At 46.4% G+C, this 19,356-nt stretch overlaps 1 protein-coding gene across 4 annotated transcripts in view; it reads right to left on the bottom strand.

Annotated features, from left to right (window-relative positions):
- The window catches only part of HERC2 (HECT and RLD domain containing E3 ubiquitin protein ligase 2), a 229,590-nt gene that overhangs the window by 108,355 nt on the left and 101,879 nt on the right, over positions 1-19,356 (bottom strand). For 3 of the 4 annotated variants that reach the window (XM_079925094.1, XM_079925096.1, XM_079925097.1), the window contains 13 exons: positions 16,479-16,666; positions 15,222-15,414; positions 13,717-13,899; positions 11,671-11,852; positions 10,993-11,140; positions 10,716-10,912; positions 10,246-10,476; positions 9,249-9,387; positions 7,687-7,830; positions 4,937-5,079; positions 1,078-1,345; positions 796-932; positions 241-339 (listed from right to left, as the gene is read on the bottom strand). In XM_079925094.1, coding sequence (XP_079781220.1) covers positions 241-339; positions 796-932; positions 1,078-1,345; positions 4,937-5,079; positions 7,687-7,830; positions 9,249-9,387; positions 10,246-10,476; positions 10,716-10,912; positions 10,993-11,140; positions 11,671-11,852; positions 13,717-13,899; positions 15,222-15,414; positions 16,479-16,666 — 2,252 coding nt within the window. The remainder of the gene's footprint in view (positions 1-240; positions 340-795; positions 933-1,077; positions 1,346-4,936; positions 5,080-7,686; positions 7,831-9,248; positions 9,388-10,245; positions 10,477-10,715; positions 10,913-10,992; positions 11,141-11,670; positions 11,853-13,716; positions 13,900-15,221; positions 15,415-16,478; positions 16,667-19,356) is intronic. The other variant, XM_079925095.1, reaches the window with a different exon arrangement.

The following is a 19,356-nucleotide window of genomic DNA, read 5'->3' as shown; positions in this document are numbered from 1 at the left end:
AAACGGGGGTAATCGAGAAGCACAGGGCTGTGTGCCACGTCACTGTGGACAAGCCACCTCTTGCTCTCTGCCTCTGGTCCCCCCGCCCCCCTTGCTCATCTTCTGCTCCTCCGTCCTCTGCTCCAGCCACAGCGGCCTCCCCTGCTGGGTGCTGCACCCTCCCTCTCCAACTTTCTGAGATGCTCAGACATTTGCTGAATGAAAACCTAAACAAAGTTCCAGCCTAAGACAATTACTCACCTGAATATTCTCTCTCACATACACAGCATAATCATCATTACTCAAGAAATCAGCTCGCTTTTTGTACGTCTGGCTCTCTGTTACAACAGCACCAGTAGACTACAAAAGATAAATACATTTTTTTTAAATGGTAAACCGATAAACCTACTTAAAAAGAAAGTAGTTTGTGAAATCGATAATATTAAAAAAAAGTATAAAATATTATTCTATGTTTTCACTATGAAATTCTTCATTTAAAAGAGACTAATAGCAACAGGATGTAAGCAGGATAAATCTCAAAAGCTGAAAGTACAGAAAATTTCTGAGCCATATCCAAATTAATCCCATAAAACAACTGGCTCAGAAGTCAACGTGTCGCATAAATAATGATTTTTTATTAAGAGCTCCTCTAATGGCTACCCGACATCATTAGATGTTGGAACAAGGGTCTGTCTTAAAGCTAAAAGTAGTTAAGAGACAGAAAACCCAGGCAGCACTTCGTAGCTTTGCCTCATGCCCAGCAGTGGTGCAGAGGAATCCAGAGCTCGGGACAGATGGCACGAGGGGAGCACTGACCACAGCATAGGCCGTGGCATCCACATCCTCCACCACCTCCTCGTCTGAACACTCCTCAGACCCCGTGTCTGCATCCGAGAGATCCGTGACCTGCACGTCAGCATGGTCCAGCAGCCACCCAACCAAGGCTTCCACGCCTAGGAGCAAGCACACACAGCATAACCACAGTGAGGACCACAGCGCCTGCCTCCCGAGGGGCCTCTGACGTTAGTATTTCAAGGGAAGCCTACAAACAAATGCGTGGGCGCGTTAAGTCCAACACCCACAAGGAAAACCCAGTACCTGGCAAGCCAGCAGCATTCCCAGAGGCACCAGTGAGTGACTTCAGTGCAAACTCTATGTTCCTTCTAGGAAATCCCATTTCCATGAGCTGAACCACAATAGGCAGAGCGGGACCAGGAGACTGCTTGTGCTTCTTCGCTCTAACTGGGCGAACATGCTGCACAGGAACAGGCGTCGTGGCCTCACTGGAGCTGCAGTCTTCAAACACAGGGCTCAACGGGTGAGTAGACTCCACAGCCAAACACTGACACACGGCCAACGCGGCAGCCTGGGCAAATGGGGTTTGTAAATCAGGGGACTAAGAAGTCTAGGGAAATGGAAAGTACAGACTACTACTATGAACTGCAGTACAAAACTATAGAAAGCCCTGGCTTACATGTGTATTTTTAAATGAATGGATAAAACATGTTTAAAAAACAACAAAGACAACTTCCATAGTCAAATGCAGAGGAAAGATTCAATAGTCAAATAACTCCTGCTTCAGTACACACAGAGTCTACCTAGTAAATGAGCTAATTATCGATGTCCACTGAGGAAACTTCACAGCAGCCCTGAACGCTAAGCGAGCGAACACAGGTGAGAGGCCTGATGGGGTGGGAGAAAGGGACCCCCACCCTTCCACATGACAGGTCAGTGCCCACAGCCTCCCGCTTTCTTCCCTCTGCACGCAGGTCAGAGATGGCACAGGACCCTCTCGTGTGTCACCAAATCAACTCCCAACTATTCAAAGGCAGAAAAGCCACTCTGGGGGTTAAACATGGTATAAAAAAAAAAATGAGGGAAATAAAGAATACTGGGTAACAAACTGCAATGCATCAATGAATACATGCATCACTGTGGCCTGAAGCTGGGAACTGCCTGCCTCCAGACAGGGAGCCCTCTCCCTTGTCCACTTGCAGCTCTCTTTCCCTTCTCTTCAGTTGTTCTCACAGCACTGAGACTTGCTCTTTTTTTTTTAACTGAACACGTCGGAAGGCATTCGGAAGAAACAGAAGACACCCTTGGGCCTTCCAGTGCTTAGGAAGTGTCAAAAGCCTAGGGTTTTGCTGTGAAGTCCGAATAACTGGGAAGTGACAGGCTTCCTAAAAGCTTACAATTCAGAACCAGATCGAGCTAGGGATTCTGGTTCTGGTAATGGAGAGGGGACTGGACTAAGCCTCTGCCGTGATAATAATTATGAATTCTGGACAAAATATTTTTTAAAACTGTTTGAAGGTCCCGGAGAAAACAGGAACAGGTGCAACCTTGGCCACAGGGAAGCCCACAGGCAAGCTGCTAAGAGGGGCACTGTCACTGGACTGCGGCCTGCCAGAGCAAGTAGACGTGAGGGAGAACCACAAAATGCACATGTGGTCTACACTCAAATCTTTGGCTGACGGCAAAACTAAGCGTGTGTGAGACTCAAGAACCCAGCCAAAAGAAACTGCTGGAAGGCCCAGCGCTAGGGAGACGGTGTGACATCCCAGTCCAACCAAGTTTCAGCACGTTGCTCAAGATGTAAAGGTCTCCACTGAAACCTCAAAGAGATTCTAAATCCCACAGAATTAAGAGACCAGGAACCAGGACTAAGGGCAAAACAAAAATAAATCATCACCAAAAAGTCGAGAACCAAGCCTCCTTAGACTGAGGAAAACTACCAGGTACTGAACCATCTACAAAAATAAAATTCCACATTCTCCAGAGGAAAGTGACAGACCCAGAGCCCATACGACATAATATCCAAAACATCCAGAATACAATAAAATTTTTTTAGATATGTAAAGAAGCAGAATCGATAATCAGAAGAAAAACTGCCAATGGTAGCAGACCAACAAGTGGCCTAGGCATTAGAATTAGCAAATAAGAAATTTAACGTAACAATCAGAAATATGTTTTAAAATATACAGTAAAAGACAGGTATAAAAAGGGTGAAGAGATGGGAACTGTCAAGAACGATAAAACTATAAAATACGAACAAAATGGAAATATGAGATCTGAAAATATAAAATAAAGGATTTCTTGGGTGGCTCACAGCAGATTAGACCCAATAAAGCAGCACACCCTGGCCTTTAAAACAGTTCAGTACAGTTAACCAAGCCATTTAACCAAGAGACTTAAAAATAACAGAAACTCACTAATAATCTAGCAGACTACAGCAATAATCTTAGAAAAGAACAAAAGAGAGTGGGACAGGAAAAAATATCATAGTCAATAGTTTCCAAATTTGGTGGGGGGAAAAAAAACATCAAGTCAGAGATACAAGTAACTTAAGCAAACCCCAAGGAGGATAAGGGGGAAAAACCACCTACACCATAAGCACCCTTAGTCAAATTGCAGAAAACAAAAGGAAAACAGAAAGTATTAAATGCAGCCAGAGGAAATGAAAGACATTTCATACAGAACAATAAGAATGTCAGCTGAATTTCCATCAGAATCAATGGAGACAAAGCAATGGAAGCTCTCTCTCTGGTACAGTAGCCCTTCCCGGTTCTTAAAGGACAACTCTAGGTCTCCTTGTTTCCTCGAGTCTTATCTTTCCCCATAACACTGGGCACCTCCCAGCATGGCTCGGGGGTGCATCTGCCCAACATCCTCTTCATTGCTCAGTGTCCTGTTTTTATCTGATAGGTGACTGGCAACACAGCCTTGCAGCAACTTTAACCTGATCTCCCATCTCAAGTTTTCAGACCTAAGGAGTAGCTGGCATTCAGGCCCACTTGGAGAAGGCCCGGCATCCTCCTCTCCTGCTGCCCCTGTGCCCAACATTTCCTGCCTTCTCCCTTTGCCCCCCACCAGCTTCCTAGCTCACTCTGGATCCTGGCTCCCCACAGGGTCTTAGTCTCTGAAGATTTCTACTACAGTATTTTCTGCCTGCCAAATTGAGCACTCACGGTTTTGGTTTTTGTGTGCGTTTTTTAAAAATTATTTATTTATTTTTGGCTGTGCTGGGTCTTCGCTGCTGCACGCGGGATTTCTCTACTTGCAGCAAGTGGGGGCTACTCTCAGTTGCAATACGTGGGCTTCTCATTGCAGTGGCTTCTCCTGTTGCGGAGCATGGGCTCTAAGCACACAGGCTTCAGTAGCTGCAGCACGCGAGCTCAGTAGTTGCGGCTCACAGACTCTAGAGCGCAGGCTCAGTAGTTGTGGTGCCCGGGCTTAGTTGCTCCGCAGCATGTGGGATCTTCCCAGACCAGGGCTTGAACCCGTGTCCCCTACATTGGCAGGTGAATTCCTAACCAGTGCGCCACCAGGGAAGCCCCCAAGGTTTTAGTTTTTTCTTTGATATTTTGTCCAGAATTTTTGATGTAGTACAAAGCAAGAAGTATTTTTTAAAATACCTAGTCCTCCACGTGGTGGGCCGTGAAAGTTCCCATCATGCTTAGACCTGGCCAGATGTCAGTCTCTTCTATAGGAACATGCCCACAGCCCCACCCCTGAATATGCAGTGCAGTGCACATGCTCCAAAACAGGGTGTTGGTTGAGAGCCTGGCAGCAACAAGGCATGCTCAAGACAGGCTTTGGCGTGAGTGAAACAAATAAGCAAGCACCATATTCCTAGGTCTAATGGGGCTCTTTCAATAATAATATTTCCTGGAAAAAGACCCCTCCATGAATATTTGAGCATTAACACCAAATGCTGAATCTAGTTAATTTTTACAAATAATTCACAGAAACTTTAAATAAGATTAAACTTTAACTCATTCATTCTCTAACTAGTATTGTAATATTCTATGACAAACATGGTTAAAACCTAGTCATAAGAATTACTTTGGCATATCATTTAAAATTCAGACTATATCCTTAAGAAAATACACATCTAGGAAAAGAAAGTCCACAATCTAATGCACTGGATTAGAATTGCCAAGGCTACTGACTGTACCTCAAGCTCCTGTTTGTCAAATATGGCCTTCACTGGAGACGGCTGGGTGGCCGAGGCCAGTAACTGCTGCAAGAGGATCATTGGGGGCTGTGGCCCTTCAGGAGACATGTCCCCAAGGTCAGGGGATGAGGCTGCTCCATCATCTGAATTTAAAAACAAAATATGGATGACACTGTATTTCCAACAGCAAACATCTCCTTACTACAAAAGATAGTGCATTGAGCATGTTAAACCAGGTATGATTTCTACCTCATCAAGCATCAGATAACCAAAATCTTCAAGGCTTTTTCCACTCCCTGCTTTTTGGCCTCGGTCCTTCTTTAGTTCATCTGTCTGTGCCTTCAGAGCCAACCAAAGCTACCTCCCAGATTCCTGCCCTTGGTCCAGTTCTTAACCTTCTCCATCTTGGTGCTCACTCAGCACTCCAGAAACCCCTTCTATGAACACTCCCAAGTCTGTATCTCTAGCCCTGATTTTTCTGTTAACGCTTGTTCAGACTATAAACTGACACCAATCCCAAATATGACGTGTGGTCAGGGTGATGTCTTTTGTTGTAATCTGAGCAGCTTCGGGTGAGGTGTCTGGCACTTCTTGTTTGCCCTGGGACCACTGATAGCCAGGTTTGGTTACAATTTCAACTAATCCTCTAAGACCAGAGATTGTAAATCGTCTTGAAGTGCCAGAGAGTCAACAGTTATAGGCTTACCGACCACAGGGTCTGTCACAACTACTCAACTCTGCCACTGAAGTGTGAAAGCGGCCAGAGATGACATGTAAACAAGCAGGTGCGGCTATGTTCCCATAAAACTTTATAAAACAGGTGGCTGTGGTGGATTTTTTAAGCCCTGCTCTAGACAGCTCCATCTGGAGCCCTTGATCTGCCCCAAGCGTGGGAAGGTTATCCGGATTCACCGCTGCCATAGCTCCACATCGGGGTGACCACAGAACAGCCAATCCAATTCCCTGGGCTCTGCTTCCTGATCTTCTAATACAACTGTGGATTGTCTTCAGGGTCCCTAATGTCTAATACGGAACGAATCTGCACTTCCATTAGATTTACCTCCATGATGCCCTCTGAAGTCTAGGAAACAAAACGCAACACCCCACACTCCACTGGGCTTTTCTAATTTTTGTCAACAGTCCTCCTCCCTATCCTCCCTATAACTCAAGCTTGAAACGTCAGCCATCTTTGACTTTTCGCTAGTTTTCCAAAAAGGTATCATCTAAAAGACTACACCATCACAGTGTCTACTGATTCCTTCTTTCCATTTTTCATGCCTTCCCCTGGAAGACACCTTATCACTTGACACAATTGCCCCCATATCCATGATCTCCTGTTTCAAATACTCCTATAACTCACTAGCGTATATATTTATCTTCCTCAACATCAATCCTTGTCATGACAGGCGCTGCCACAGCTTTTCCAGTCAGCCTTACCTCTCATTCTGGTAGTCAGGGCACTCTACCACATGACTTCAACTAACCTCCCCAGCTTTAGCCCCACAGTCCTCGATAAACCCTGAGCTCCTTACAAAGCTCAGTACCCACATACTTACTGCTTATGCCTGGGCTCCTACAGTCTCCTCCCGCGGGACGGAGACGCCTCAGTAGCCTGCACCCAGGGTCTGCCACACACTTCCGAGGCTGCTCTCCCCAGCCCTCAGCTGCCAGCATCCCCCAGACGCCTGTGAACCTGTGCTCACATGTCTTACAGCACACAGGCCCGTACCTTGGACAGAGCCATCTGCGTCCATTTTCTATCCCCACCCTCACCCCAGAGAGTAAAAAAATCATAAACAAGGACTATCTTGTTCCCCATAATATTTAACACAATGTCTTTCAATAATAGGTAATCAAAAAATATTTCATAGCTTTGGTTTTTTTCTATTCAAAGTCATATGAACTCATTCCAGAAAGTTGAGGTAATACAGAAGAGTACACAGAAAATAAAGTCAGCTGAAATTCTACTGTCACTATTTTGGTAAGCAGATGAATCTACGGCAAATCTACAAACAGATATACATAGCAATGAGCTTTTTTGTTTATCATTTTCAAGTTTCCATGGCATTAACATATATATATATCATCACTGTGAATGACGCCATGGTACTCCACTGCATGGGTACCCCACCTAATAATGGGCATTTAGGTGTCTCCAGTTTTCATCACAAAAACAACACCAACAAAAAAGCCATAATGAGCATCTGTAAACACGTATCTCCACGGCTTTTCATGTGATAAATCCCCACAGGATGACTTGCTAATCAATGGATATACTGATACAGATATGTGTGTGTATGCATTTTGAAGTCTAAGATTTCCTCAAATGCCCATTAAATGGTTGTACCAACTTAAATTCTCACTAGCAAAGTGTTAGAGCAGTGCCACTTTACGTGCATACGAACCACCTTAGGGCCTTGTAAAAAATGCAGATCCTGATTTCTTAGCTCTGGGGTGCGGCCTGAGTGTCCACATTTCTACATGTTCCTATGTGCCATCAATGCTACTGGTCCTTGGGCCGCACTTTAAATAGTGAGGCAGCAGAGCACTGTTCTCCCTCCCCCCCCCACCAAATCCCCTCAGGCTCTATCACTTTTCATCAGTTACTAGCCAGGTTGCACATCTTCCTTGTACATGTAGAAGCCATCTGTACCTCCCCTTTTATGCACTGCCTGTTCATGTTCCTTGCCTGTTTCCTATTGGAGTATCTGCCTTTCTGACAGATTCAAAAGGGCTCCTTAAAAAGATACCTGTATGAGTAGCTGCAGCCTCCTGAACAGCTGGCTGAGACAAGATCTGCCTGAGCTGGTCCTGGTGGGAAAGCAGAGCACGGCCTGCCTTCAGAATGTACAGTTTTAGCTGCTGGCACCTCAGCAGGTCCAAGTCTACTTGTCCTGTGGGGGAAAAAAAGGACTCAGCAGGAATGGAACACGCTGCTTGGGCTCTCCCTCTCAGCAGCTGTACAGCCTTGAGGAAGGCACTGCCCTGAGGGACTCAGCTGACCATGTCAAAGCCTGTCCATAACGTAGGACTTGCCTTTCCCAGTATTGTGGGTAAGCATCCTCTACCTCCCTCATGTCTTCTCCCTTTCCCGCTCCCCATGCATTACCTCGGGATGGGGCGAGTATTAGACGGTTTAACACAGTTAGAACCATGTTAGCTATTGCTAGTATAATCAAATATTTCCCAAATTGCTGAAATTTCAACCAGATACCTACATCACAAATAAAATACTTTCACCTTGTCTTCCCAAGACGCCTATGAGACACTTTTGTCAGATACTCACAGCATACAGTTCTCTAACTCATCAAAACCATCGCACCCTACAGAATCTTATCTAAACAAATGACTGCAGTAACGTCCACGGGCGGACTGAGGAACAGACTAGGGAAGCCACCACAAGGATGGTAGGCAGACCACAAGGAGAGCTAGACTACAGTCACAGCAGCAGCGTTCCAAAGCAGGACATGCTGGAGGCCATGGAAGGCAGCATGGGGACGTGGGAATGTGGGATGGGAGGACACAGGAAGAGCCAGAGGTGCCACTGGGGCACCAAGCTCGAATACCTGGCAGACAGTTTTATTCACTGTGACAGGAAACGCTGGCTAAGGGACAAAGTTACTTGAATTGTTGACATGCTGTGGTTTACATGCACCTGGTCCTCTAGCCAGAGATGTGAACTGGAGATCCAGAGTTAAAGGTGTTTACCGTCATAAACACTGCAGCAGCAATTACAGGAATGGGGGAAAATGGGTGAGAAAACTCAAGAAGAGTGGGCAGAAAGATCAAGAAGTTATGGATGAAACCACAAGGATTTCCAAGGTGCAAACAACAGTCAGGGAGAAGAACTCTCAAATAATATGTGAGGGGCAATGTAAGGAAAGTCCAGTGAGCAGTGGAAGAGGAATAGTTCCAGCACGAGTGGCCTTGGTCTTCGACGGGTGGCCAGCATCCAGACACCAAGCGAGGCAGGTCCAAACACACAGGCCCTGCTAGGTACGGTTGCAAAGAGGCCAGGGGGTAAATGGGGAGGGGGAAAGAACACAGATTCCTCTTCAAAAAGTGTGCGCAGAATAACGCTGGCACCAGGAGGTAGGGAGGCCTGGGGTTCTTCAGGTGCCACCCCCGCCATGGCATCATTCTTTGCATCACACACTCTCATCTACACACCCACCGTCACTCAACCAGTGGCCATCCATCTGAACCCAAAGACTTCAGCAGTGACAGAACTTGCTCTGACAAAACAACAAACACTGTCCAAACAACACTAGTTAAGACTGTAGCTGTTTCATCATGAAGGGCATGTACTGACCTGCAAAACCCTGTTTAGGTGACTTCTTTATTTTGTGTTTTTCCAATCTGCTACCAGCAAGGTTCACCAGCTGAGCCCAGACCGAGAGCATGGGCTCTGTGAAGGGCAAGTTGGTGACGCTGAACGCCGCAGCAGGGAGCTGGAGAGGGAGCACAGAAACCTTCAAAGTGTGTCCAACGAGAAGGACAAATGAACGTTCTGAAAGTTATCATAACTATGCGTCTTAATTCTGAAGTAACAAACATGTTCATAAGTCTTTCTAGATCTGAAAATAATTTTAAAAAGACGACCCCAAAGGCAAGATAAAGGCTTACATATATAGTAAATATAACCTAAATTAATTTTTTCTTTACTGACTTGTTAAACAATGATTACATCGTGGTGGTAGTTATTAACTTCTTAGATATTTTCTATACATTTCAAATTTTCTACAACATGCATATCTTCTTATAATAATCAAAAACAGCATTTTATTGAAAGATATAGGCAAATTGCACTTGGGTTATATCAAAGTAATATAAATCACTCACTTTCCCTATGGATCCCTAATTCACAGATTTAAGACGACAGTAGCTGCTACATAAGTCGTGTCACTCAACATAGGCATTAAGCATTTTCAACGTGAAAAAAAGATCATTTTTTTTTAAAGGAGTCATTTTTAGGTTTTTTTGAAAGTTGAGTCATTCAATAAAAAATAAATTTCATAAATTCACATTTTGAAATAAATAAAACTAACTTATACTTACACAAGACCCTCTAAATTGCTAATGCCCTTTCATGTCTTTTGAGGCTAAAATAAGACACATGAACTACTAATCTATATACAACCCTGTGAGACAGGCCCTGTTAATCAAAGGGAAAAAGATAGATGGTTTTCCTCAAGTTGGGTAGCTTCCTAGAAGGCCAACCTAAACTACAAGAATCAAGTTCTTCCCAGGTCTAGTATAAAAAACCCCTTTGCCTCATTACCTAGTAACCCAAACACAAGTTCACCTACTGGCTTCAGCTGATTCAGTGGGCAAACGCGACACGTCCGCATGTCGGAGAACTGCACGGTGATTTTGCCCTTCGGGGTGATGCGAGTCACGGTGCCTTCTCCAAACTCATCATGCATGACTTGTCCCCCTAGTCGCAACCGACCGTCAATGCCTCCAATCACAGCCAGGACTGCCATGAGGCCCCCCACCTCAGGGGTCTCAGAGTCAGGAAAGTAGTCCTCTAACAGAGCCTAATGCAGACAGACAGCAAGCTTGTAGACGAGAGCCCAGGGGCTGCCTGTCTCCTACACACTTGCAATTAAGCCAAATTCACTTTTATGTTAGTTTCCTCAATAACTTTTTCCAGTAAAAAATATTTTAAAATACATCCTTGAACAAAATACACAGCATTTAAAAAGGTAATTTGAAAGTTAAATCAGCATTCTACAGAGAAAAACTAGCAGCTGTGAAAAGGCAGTGCGGCACCCACCCCCTCTGCCGGCTTTCCCGCGCAGCCGGCGGTGACGGAGTGCAGCTGCGAGTTGATGTACTTGTTGATGAGTCCGTTCCACTGGCCCAGGGAGTGCAGGGTGCGGAGCAGCGCCACCACCTCCTCCGCCAACGTGCTGCTGTGTGTGGCAGTCAGGGAGGCCTGCGGCCGGGCCCTCCGCCTCCTCAGCGTGGATTCTGCAGGAAACACGCGAAGGAGGGCCTCATGACGCCCTGCTCGCTTACCCAGGACACCGGTAAGGGGGAGAGCTGCCCACCTCTGAGGAACGGGACATCTGAAGAGCAGGTGGTGAGCAAGCGCCCCAGGAAACCAAACAGCTTCTCCACAAGGCACTCCATGTCCCTTGCCCTTTCCGTCTTGTCCCACGACGGAAGTACTGCTTGCAGTAAATGTACAGCTAAGATCTGACAAGGGCAATTGAAAACAGCGAGCATTAAAGAAAGCCACTGTCTGACAGATTAGGAGGTTTTACTTTATTTTTTGTTCCTGTAACACAATTAATCATGTGAAAATTCTAATATTCATGATTCTAACAGCAAGATAATTACATCCACGTTGATTAGTGATATGGATTATCAGAGGTTAAAAAATAAGCTACATTACACATGCAGATATTCATTTAATTAAAAAATAATTCCTTTTAGTTTAATTCTTCTCAAGACAATTATACCACAACTCCCATGAAGCAGATCAGAGCAGCTGGTAGGATTTATCACTTCACAGAAAAGCAATTCAACTAAGGCTTAACAACTGAATCAATTTAAAATAATCAACTTCCTCAGCCTCTGAACTCTAGAAAATCTACTGTGTTAGTTCCAGTTCTTTTCTGCCCTCAGGCACCTAATGACGACGGCCAGCTCAATGCCACCTCTGATGGGGCTCCCACAGTCCCAAAACTCACGCTAAGCGGGGATCAGTCTGGCAGCACAGTTACCTGCCGCTGCAGCGAGGCGGCGGTGAAAGGCGCGTGTCCCTCCACGACCTTCGTGAGCAGTGCGATCCAGGACGGGGAGCTGAGGGCGGCACACATGTGCGGTGTGAGGGCGATGCTGCGCACGAAGCCCAGGGTGCACCAGCTCCTGTGCTGCTCCCGGCTCACCAGCCTGCTGGGGGAGGCTGCCAGAGCAAGAGAGACCAGCTTGGTACCCCATTTCCAGAAATAAATGCCCAGTCCAACTTTTAACTTACCTACATCACATTACTTTCAATAATAAGCTCCTTTCCAAATATATTACAGTTTCAATTATTCTAAGTGAGAGCAACAGGAGGACCTGCGACTTGGCTCAAGGAACACTGTAGATTTTAAAAATCTCTAAGGTACACAGAGCAACTCAAACTCGCTAAGGAATTTCATCTACTTACTGTCTCTAAGCAGTAGGAAAACAATTCACAATTCAATAGCAGTTATCTGTGGGAGGACATCTGGTATAGGTTGTAAATTTCACATGTTTTAAATATCCCCCCCCAGGAGCTTGTTTATATTTGATCTGCATCATAAATTTCCAATCCAAGTTTAAGAAGGCTAGATAGTAGGATGAGAATAAGAGGTTTTCACAGGGTTTAGTTTACCCGGCTTGACTCTGCCGAGAGCATGACCCTATCTGCTTCTCCCGGGGTCTCCACTAGCAGACACCTGGGGCTTCCGAGCCCTCCTGGCTGGCAGAGGCCCTGAGGTGGGGTCACGCCACGTGACCTGCTCAGATCCTGGACCAGCTTCCCTTCCCCAGCTCCCACGGACCAGCCGTCCTATTCTCCAGGCCTCCAGGTCTCCAGGGACACCACCCTTCAGACATGCTCTCTCCCATACTCAGTCACACCCACACACATGCACAGGCACTCGCACCCCAGCATGTCTCAGATACGCACTCTCACGGCCACTCACACTCACTCACACATACCCAGTCACACAGATCCACATCCACACTCAGTCTCACTCAAACTCACACTCACATGTACACACACACGTTTGCTCCACTCACTTCCTCAACTTCTCCCCCACTTACACATACTCACATTCACATACTCAGAACACTTTTGTAGGCTGAATTGTATCCCCCAAAATTCATATTCACCCAGAACCTCAGACGTGACCTTATTTGGAAATAAACTCTTCACAGATGTAAGTAAGCTAAGGATTGAGATGACATTATACTGCATTAGGGTGAACCCCAAATCCAATGAAAGCCCTTACAAGAGGCAGAAAAGAACAGAGGAGGCATCCAAGTGAAGATGAGACAGAAACTGGAACGATGTGGCCACAAGCCAAGGAACACTGGAGCTACCAAAGCTCAAAGAGAAAACGAGGGGCCCTCCCCTGGAGCGTTGGGAGGGGGCACAGGCCTGACGGCACCTTGATTTTGGACTTCTGGTATCCAGGATTCTGAGAGAATGAAGTTGTTGCTTTAACCCACTGTGAAGGGTTGAACTGTGTTCAGTCCTACTATCTCAGAATGGGACCTTATTTGGAAACAGGGCCATGGCAGATGTGATTGGTTTAGATGAGGTTAAACTAGATTAGGGTGCGTCCTTAATCCAACGTAACTGATGTCCTTATAAAAAGGGGAAATTTGGAGACAGACACACACAGGGAGAATGCCATGTGAAAATGAGGGCAGAGATCTACAAGCCAAGCAATGCCAAAGATTGCCAGCAAACCGTCAGAAATTAGGGGAGAGCCTGGAACAGATCCTTCCTGCCCTCACAGTCCTCAGGAGGAATTTGCCCGGCTGACACCTTGATCTTGAACTTCTAGCCTCCAGAACTGTGAAGAAATAAATTCTGTTACTGAGGCTGCCAGGCTGTGGTACTTTGATGTGGCAGCTCAAGCAAACTAATACACCATGTCTGTGGTAACTCGTTACAGCAGCAGCCCTATGACACTGACACACCCACACACCCTCACATGCACACACACACACAAACACATGACAAATCCACAGCCCACTTCTGACTCTGTGGTCCACAACTGTCCACTGCATACATGTCTTGTCTGTCGTGCCACTCTCCACCAACATTCGCAGCAGCCCACACAGAGTCTTGACGGCTTCGCTCTGCATAACTTCAGCATGGACTCCAGCAGAAAGACAAAGAGTCTGCAGTAAATTAACAGTGCTGGTAAGCATCACTGCAGTGGGGTGAATGTTCCTTTCAATTTGTTCAGCTTCTGAAAAAAAGAATCAAAATAAGGAACTATACTCCCAAATAAACTGGAAAATGTCCCTGCATGTAACTTAAGGGATTTAATATCACATTCTTCTTTTCTTACTGTGGAAAGGGAGCAGCTCTTTGCAATTAAAGACGGAATTCAGGATGCACAAGGGCTCACCCTAATCAGCTCTGGCCCCACCTTACTCAAAGGAAACAAGCCTTTTAAATTACAGTTAAATTTTTTAAAGCAATCTCAGCATACAGCTCAGAAGCACTAAAATGATTTCAAGGAGCCAACTTATCAAATGTCAAAAGCCGGCTGCTGCTGAGTTGGCTATGCCCCGACGAAGATGAGGTGGCCACCTCCAAGGAGGCGGAGCCTGGTGCTCACACGTCCAGGCCATCGGCCTCTGGATGAGGAAGACACAACTGGGCCACCTCTCTGTCACTTGGCCTGCCCTGCTCAGGGCCCAACTTCACAAGCAAAGCCCCCAGGCAGAGAGCTGGGAGGAGGGACACCTGGCCTGGACACTGTCAGATACAGTGGTAGCAAACCAGCACCAACTATCTAGGCAGGGCCACACAGCTTCCCGCACACTACTCCTAACATGCCCAAGACAGGGGTCACCCATTTATATCTGACATGCATGGAGCAGCCTGCACATGCGATGGGCACAGAACACAGCCTCTGCCACCTTCCACGCCACCCCTTCTCTAGCGAGCTCAGCCTCTTGGGTCTCCTCTCCTAACCGTAAGAGTGACCTTGGGAGCCTGCCATGCTATGCATACAGCAGACACCTGAGCCCCAAGAATCAGTGCCAGCCTCCTAGACAGTCTCGCCAAGATCGGCATCCCGGGGTCTTTCAGATGCGTCTCAAAAAGTGTCATGGAGCCCTCTTCCCACAGCCTTACCTCTCCTTACAGGGTTAACTTTCTGAGGTCACTCTAAGTTCTCACCCTCACTTTGTCTAAGGCAGTAAAGTACTGACTAACTCCACATTATGTGCCACATTCTGAGGGAAGGGCCTCGGGAGGGGAAGGTGAAAGAAGGAAGAACACATGCTCAGGGCACGGTGAGGCAATGCCCGCAACTCCAGGAACAGGCTCAGGGACAGCAGGAGGCCCACCAGGGGAGAGGACACAGCAAGCCCCCCACTGCCTCACCCCGCCGCCCCCCACTGTCTCCGAGGCGAAATGGGGAGTCAAGTCCCTCAGAAATCACCCGGGGCCTGTCAACTAGACCTTCCGGGAAAGCCTGACCTACAGAGCACCTCTCTCACTCCCAGATGAAAGGACGGGCAGCCAACACACAGCTTGCCAGGTCCCCCGGGCACCCACCGGAGTCGTCCTCCGTGTCCGAGTCGTCTGCCGAGGGCTGCGTAGAGGCCGGAAGCTCTGCCAACTTCAGGTCGTACTTCCCCTCCTTCCCCATCCTGTAAGAGTTGGTGCTGCCTGTGTCCCACTGGACCCTGATCCAGCCATCCTCTCCAAGTTCACCAATCACGCGGCCGAGGCCAGGAGGAGGTCCGTCCTGAGGAAGCCAAAGCAGAGACGGGTTAAAGGTGTGCGGGCCTGTCTGTCACAGGAACACTGCCTGTGAAGATGACTGCAGCAATGGACACAGCCCCCGAGTCCACAGGGGGCTCCAAACCCACCTACATGCCCAGCTCACATCATCACTGTAAAGTGAACACCAGCACGAACCTGCTCGCACGTTCTCTAAGCCAGTGCAGAGACCAGACTTCCCAGCCTGGTCCTGCCACCCTGCTCCTTGGCCCCTCAACCCCTCCTGGGGCTTCACAAGGTCAGGAACCTCCAACAAGCACCAGTATCTCCTCGTTGCCTCTCGTTCTTCATTTTTCCCCCAGATCTTAGAGTGAACCTCTACCTCTCATTTCTATGAGGAGAAGCTGTTTTTAGGATGCTGCTAGCTGTTCCAGTCACTCTGATCTCTGAGATGATTCTCAGGAGGCATGTGCTTAAGAGTGAGGCTGAGAAAACCTGGACATGACAAGAACGCTCCACGTCACAGAAGGGCGAGCGCTGTCCTCAGCTAGTGGCTCCAGCACCGGCGCAGAGCCCAGCCCCCGGCCTCTACTTGGGGCGACCTGACAGAGACACAGGAGCAAAGTGCTGGGGGAGAAGTGGAAAGATGGGCACCACCCAAGCAGGTGCTTGTAGCCACTGGGTCAGCACGCCTTACCGGCACACGGCCATGAGCTCACAGAGGCAGTGTCAGAGCTTTCCCTACATGATTATTCAGGTGAGGATTACCCTCTCCTGCCCCCTCTCACACTTGTTCTGGGCTGCACCTCAAGTCGCGCCTATGCCAGGAGTTTCCTGAAAAGAGTCGCCACTCCTCATAGACTTGATCCTGTTCAAGGGCCCTAAAGCAGGCCGCCGCTACTCTCTACTGGTGTTGAGATTCTATTCACCTGCCCGGAAATCAACAACTACATCACCTGTCAATCACACATGTCCTTGAATGAGATAGGTATTTATTCCAGTTTCCACCTACTCACAGCATGCAAGTCAGGATGTGCAGAAGGTGACTAACGTATATGGCTAATGTGTTTAAGTCAAATCTCTAAGTACCTGATCACCCCATTTCCAGTCCACGCCTCTCATGACCCTGGTTCCAATCTTCATCATGGCGGCCAGCTCTGGCCCTGAAACTGGGAGCTGTACCGGGGCTGTTTCTTTCCGTGTCTCTTCCAAAACTGTGGCAGAAGCTCCTCGGGCGGAAGAGTTCATATCTTCTTCAACATTATCACAACTAGGGCCTATCAGAGCATCAAAAACAGCAGATGAGCCAATAAGTAGTTAGAATTTCCTAATCTTGATATATGTTTTTTTTTAAGTATTACATATTAATGAAGATAATAATTTTAAAGAATCCGCAGTATATTTTTCTACCTATACAACAGATACCATGAAAAATTTACTGATGAGAACTAAAATTTTTAAAAAGGTTAAGTGGAGGACAAAATATATAAATATGTATCAGAAGATGTAAAAGATATAAAAATTCTCAGGAAAGACATTTACTCTATTTCTAGGAGTTATGCCCCACTCCAAAAAACAAAATGATTTTAAGTTATTAGAGAGACATTCATCACTCATATTTTTATTAGAACAGAAAAACAAAAAATAACCACCTAAATGTTTAACCGTGTGAGAAATTAACAAACTTTAATTATGGTACTGTAAAGAAAAGAGCTGACAGAGCAGGCCTGATACTGCTGTCCCCTAGACAGCCTGTTTGCAAGTCAGCCATCAGCTGGCCCTCTGGGAACCTGGATTTCGTGAGGGCTCCCACCATCCCCTCACTGCCAAGAATGCATCCCTGTGCCTAAACTGTTTGCACAAACAACATGGTCTCTGCTGAAACCTGCTTCCTTCTGGGGGGCCTGAAACTTACTCAAGTGCCAGGCAGAGATGCCTGCATGACCTGCCCAGTGAAAGCACAGGGCACGAGTCTCCACACTTTGCATGTGAAGACAACACTTCACATGTGTGGTCACAACTCTTTGCTGGGGGAACTAAGTGCACCCTGTGGGTCTCCACTGGGAGAGAACTTGTGTCTAGTTTCTCCCAGACTTTGCCCATATGCCATCGTTGATTTTGCTTTCTATTCTTTCACTGTAATAAACTTTAGCCCTAAGTATGACTATATCTAGAGTATTGTGAGGCCTGCTAGCAAATCATTAAAACTGGGGGTGGTCTTGGGGACCCTGACACAGGGATGACAGCAATGGGATTCTCTAGAACAACCCTGAGTCACTGAGATATTGCAAAAGCATTGTTCGGTACAAGGAAGAATGAAGGGATGGGACATGATGAATATTTGGTCCCTGGTGGCCATGGAACCACCCATAGTATAAAACAGAAGCTGACCTGTCAGCTGTGAGAAATAAAATTTACCAATGTATTTGAAAACAGTAAATTCAACCCCAGCAGCCAGCTTGCTTGGACTGAGGGAGGGGAAAGCACATCCCTGGTAACCCTGTGGTCTTTGTTCTGTCTCCACGTAAGAGGAAAAGTGCCCCAAACATTCCCAAAAATGGGCTTGGGTCGGTTAAAAATGTAAAGTTTGTGTTCCACTCTCCTCCAAGAGGGAGAAAAAAAGTTATTCAATTCCCAGGTCTGGAGTAAAAGCTTTAGATAAACTGGAGGGAAAATAGTCTTTTCTTCAGCCTGGCAGTGCCTCTGTGAGGCCCCTGAAGGGGCAGGGGCTGCATTCCATCTGGGATCTCCCCTGGCAGCTGTAATTTTAACCCTCTAAATGCTGAATTTGCTGCTTTTTTTCATTTTGCAATAAGAAAAAAAGGAGACATCTTTCTTTAAGTGGCTTTGTATTTTGTGGCTATTGTATGTAGAAGTATACATAAAAATTAATATAAACATATGCTTATAATTTCTTGTATGAAAGAGAAATCACCTTGATCAGAGAAAGCAACAAAGACAGATATTGTATTCATTGGACACAACTCCCTGGCTTTTTTGCAGCCAGTAGTGAGATTGGAATTTAAACTCTTGAGTACTGTTAACAGAGGAAGCCCCCATAATTAATGATTTGTGCTATGATTTTTACCTACTGGAGTCTCTGGAAAAAAGGGAGACAACAGAAAAAGAAAGGCAATTTCTAGATGGAAATACACTTTCAAGATTTTTAAAACAATTTTTAGTTGCTAATGAGGTCTGCAGAAATCAGATGTTGACTGACAGTATGGTGCATATTTCTGAATGGGTCGTGTGGACACAAAGACTGACAAAATCAAAGAGCTTAGGAAAGCCTTGCTCTTTCATTTGGACTTGGAATACTGGCCCTGTAGTATCTCAAAATTTCAGGCAAAGAACAACATTATAAACCAATCAGATCCAACAGACATGTAGAGACATTCTACACAAAAAGAGCAGAAGACACACTCTTCTCAAGGACAAAGAGAACAACACCCTCCAGGAGAAGCAGTATGTTAGGCCACAACACAAGTCTCAATAAATTGAAATAGGGGCTTCCCTGGTGGCGCAGTGGCTGAGAGTCCACCTGCCGATGCAGGGGACACGGGTTCGTGCCCCGGTCCGGGAAGTTCCCACATGCCGCGGAGCGGTTGGGCCCGTGAGCCATGGCCGCTGAGCCTGCGCGTCCAGAGCCTGTGCTCTGCAACGGGGGAGGCCACAACAGTGAGAGGCCCGCGTACCACAAAAAGAAAAAAGAAAGAAAAAAAATAATAAATTGAAATAAGTAAAATCATATAAATTATCTTCTCAGACCACAATGGAATGAAACTAGGAATTAACAACAGAAGGAAAACTGGAAAATTCACAAATATGTGGAAATTAAATAACACACACTTAAACAACCAGTCAAAGAAACAAAAATCACAAGAGAAATTAATACTTTGAGACAAATGAAAACAAAAACACAACATACCAAAGCTTATGAGATGCAGCAAAATCAGTCCTAAGGGGG

Source organism: Stenella coeruleoalba (assembly GCF_951394435.1).
Source record: "Stenella coeruleoalba genome assembly, chromosome: 6".
NCBI lineage: Eukaryota > Metazoa > Chordata > Mammalia > Artiodactyla > Delphinidae > Stenella > Stenella coeruleoalba.
The sequence above is the reverse complement of the archived record's forward strand: the minus strand, read 5'-3'. Positions and strand labels throughout refer to the sequence as shown.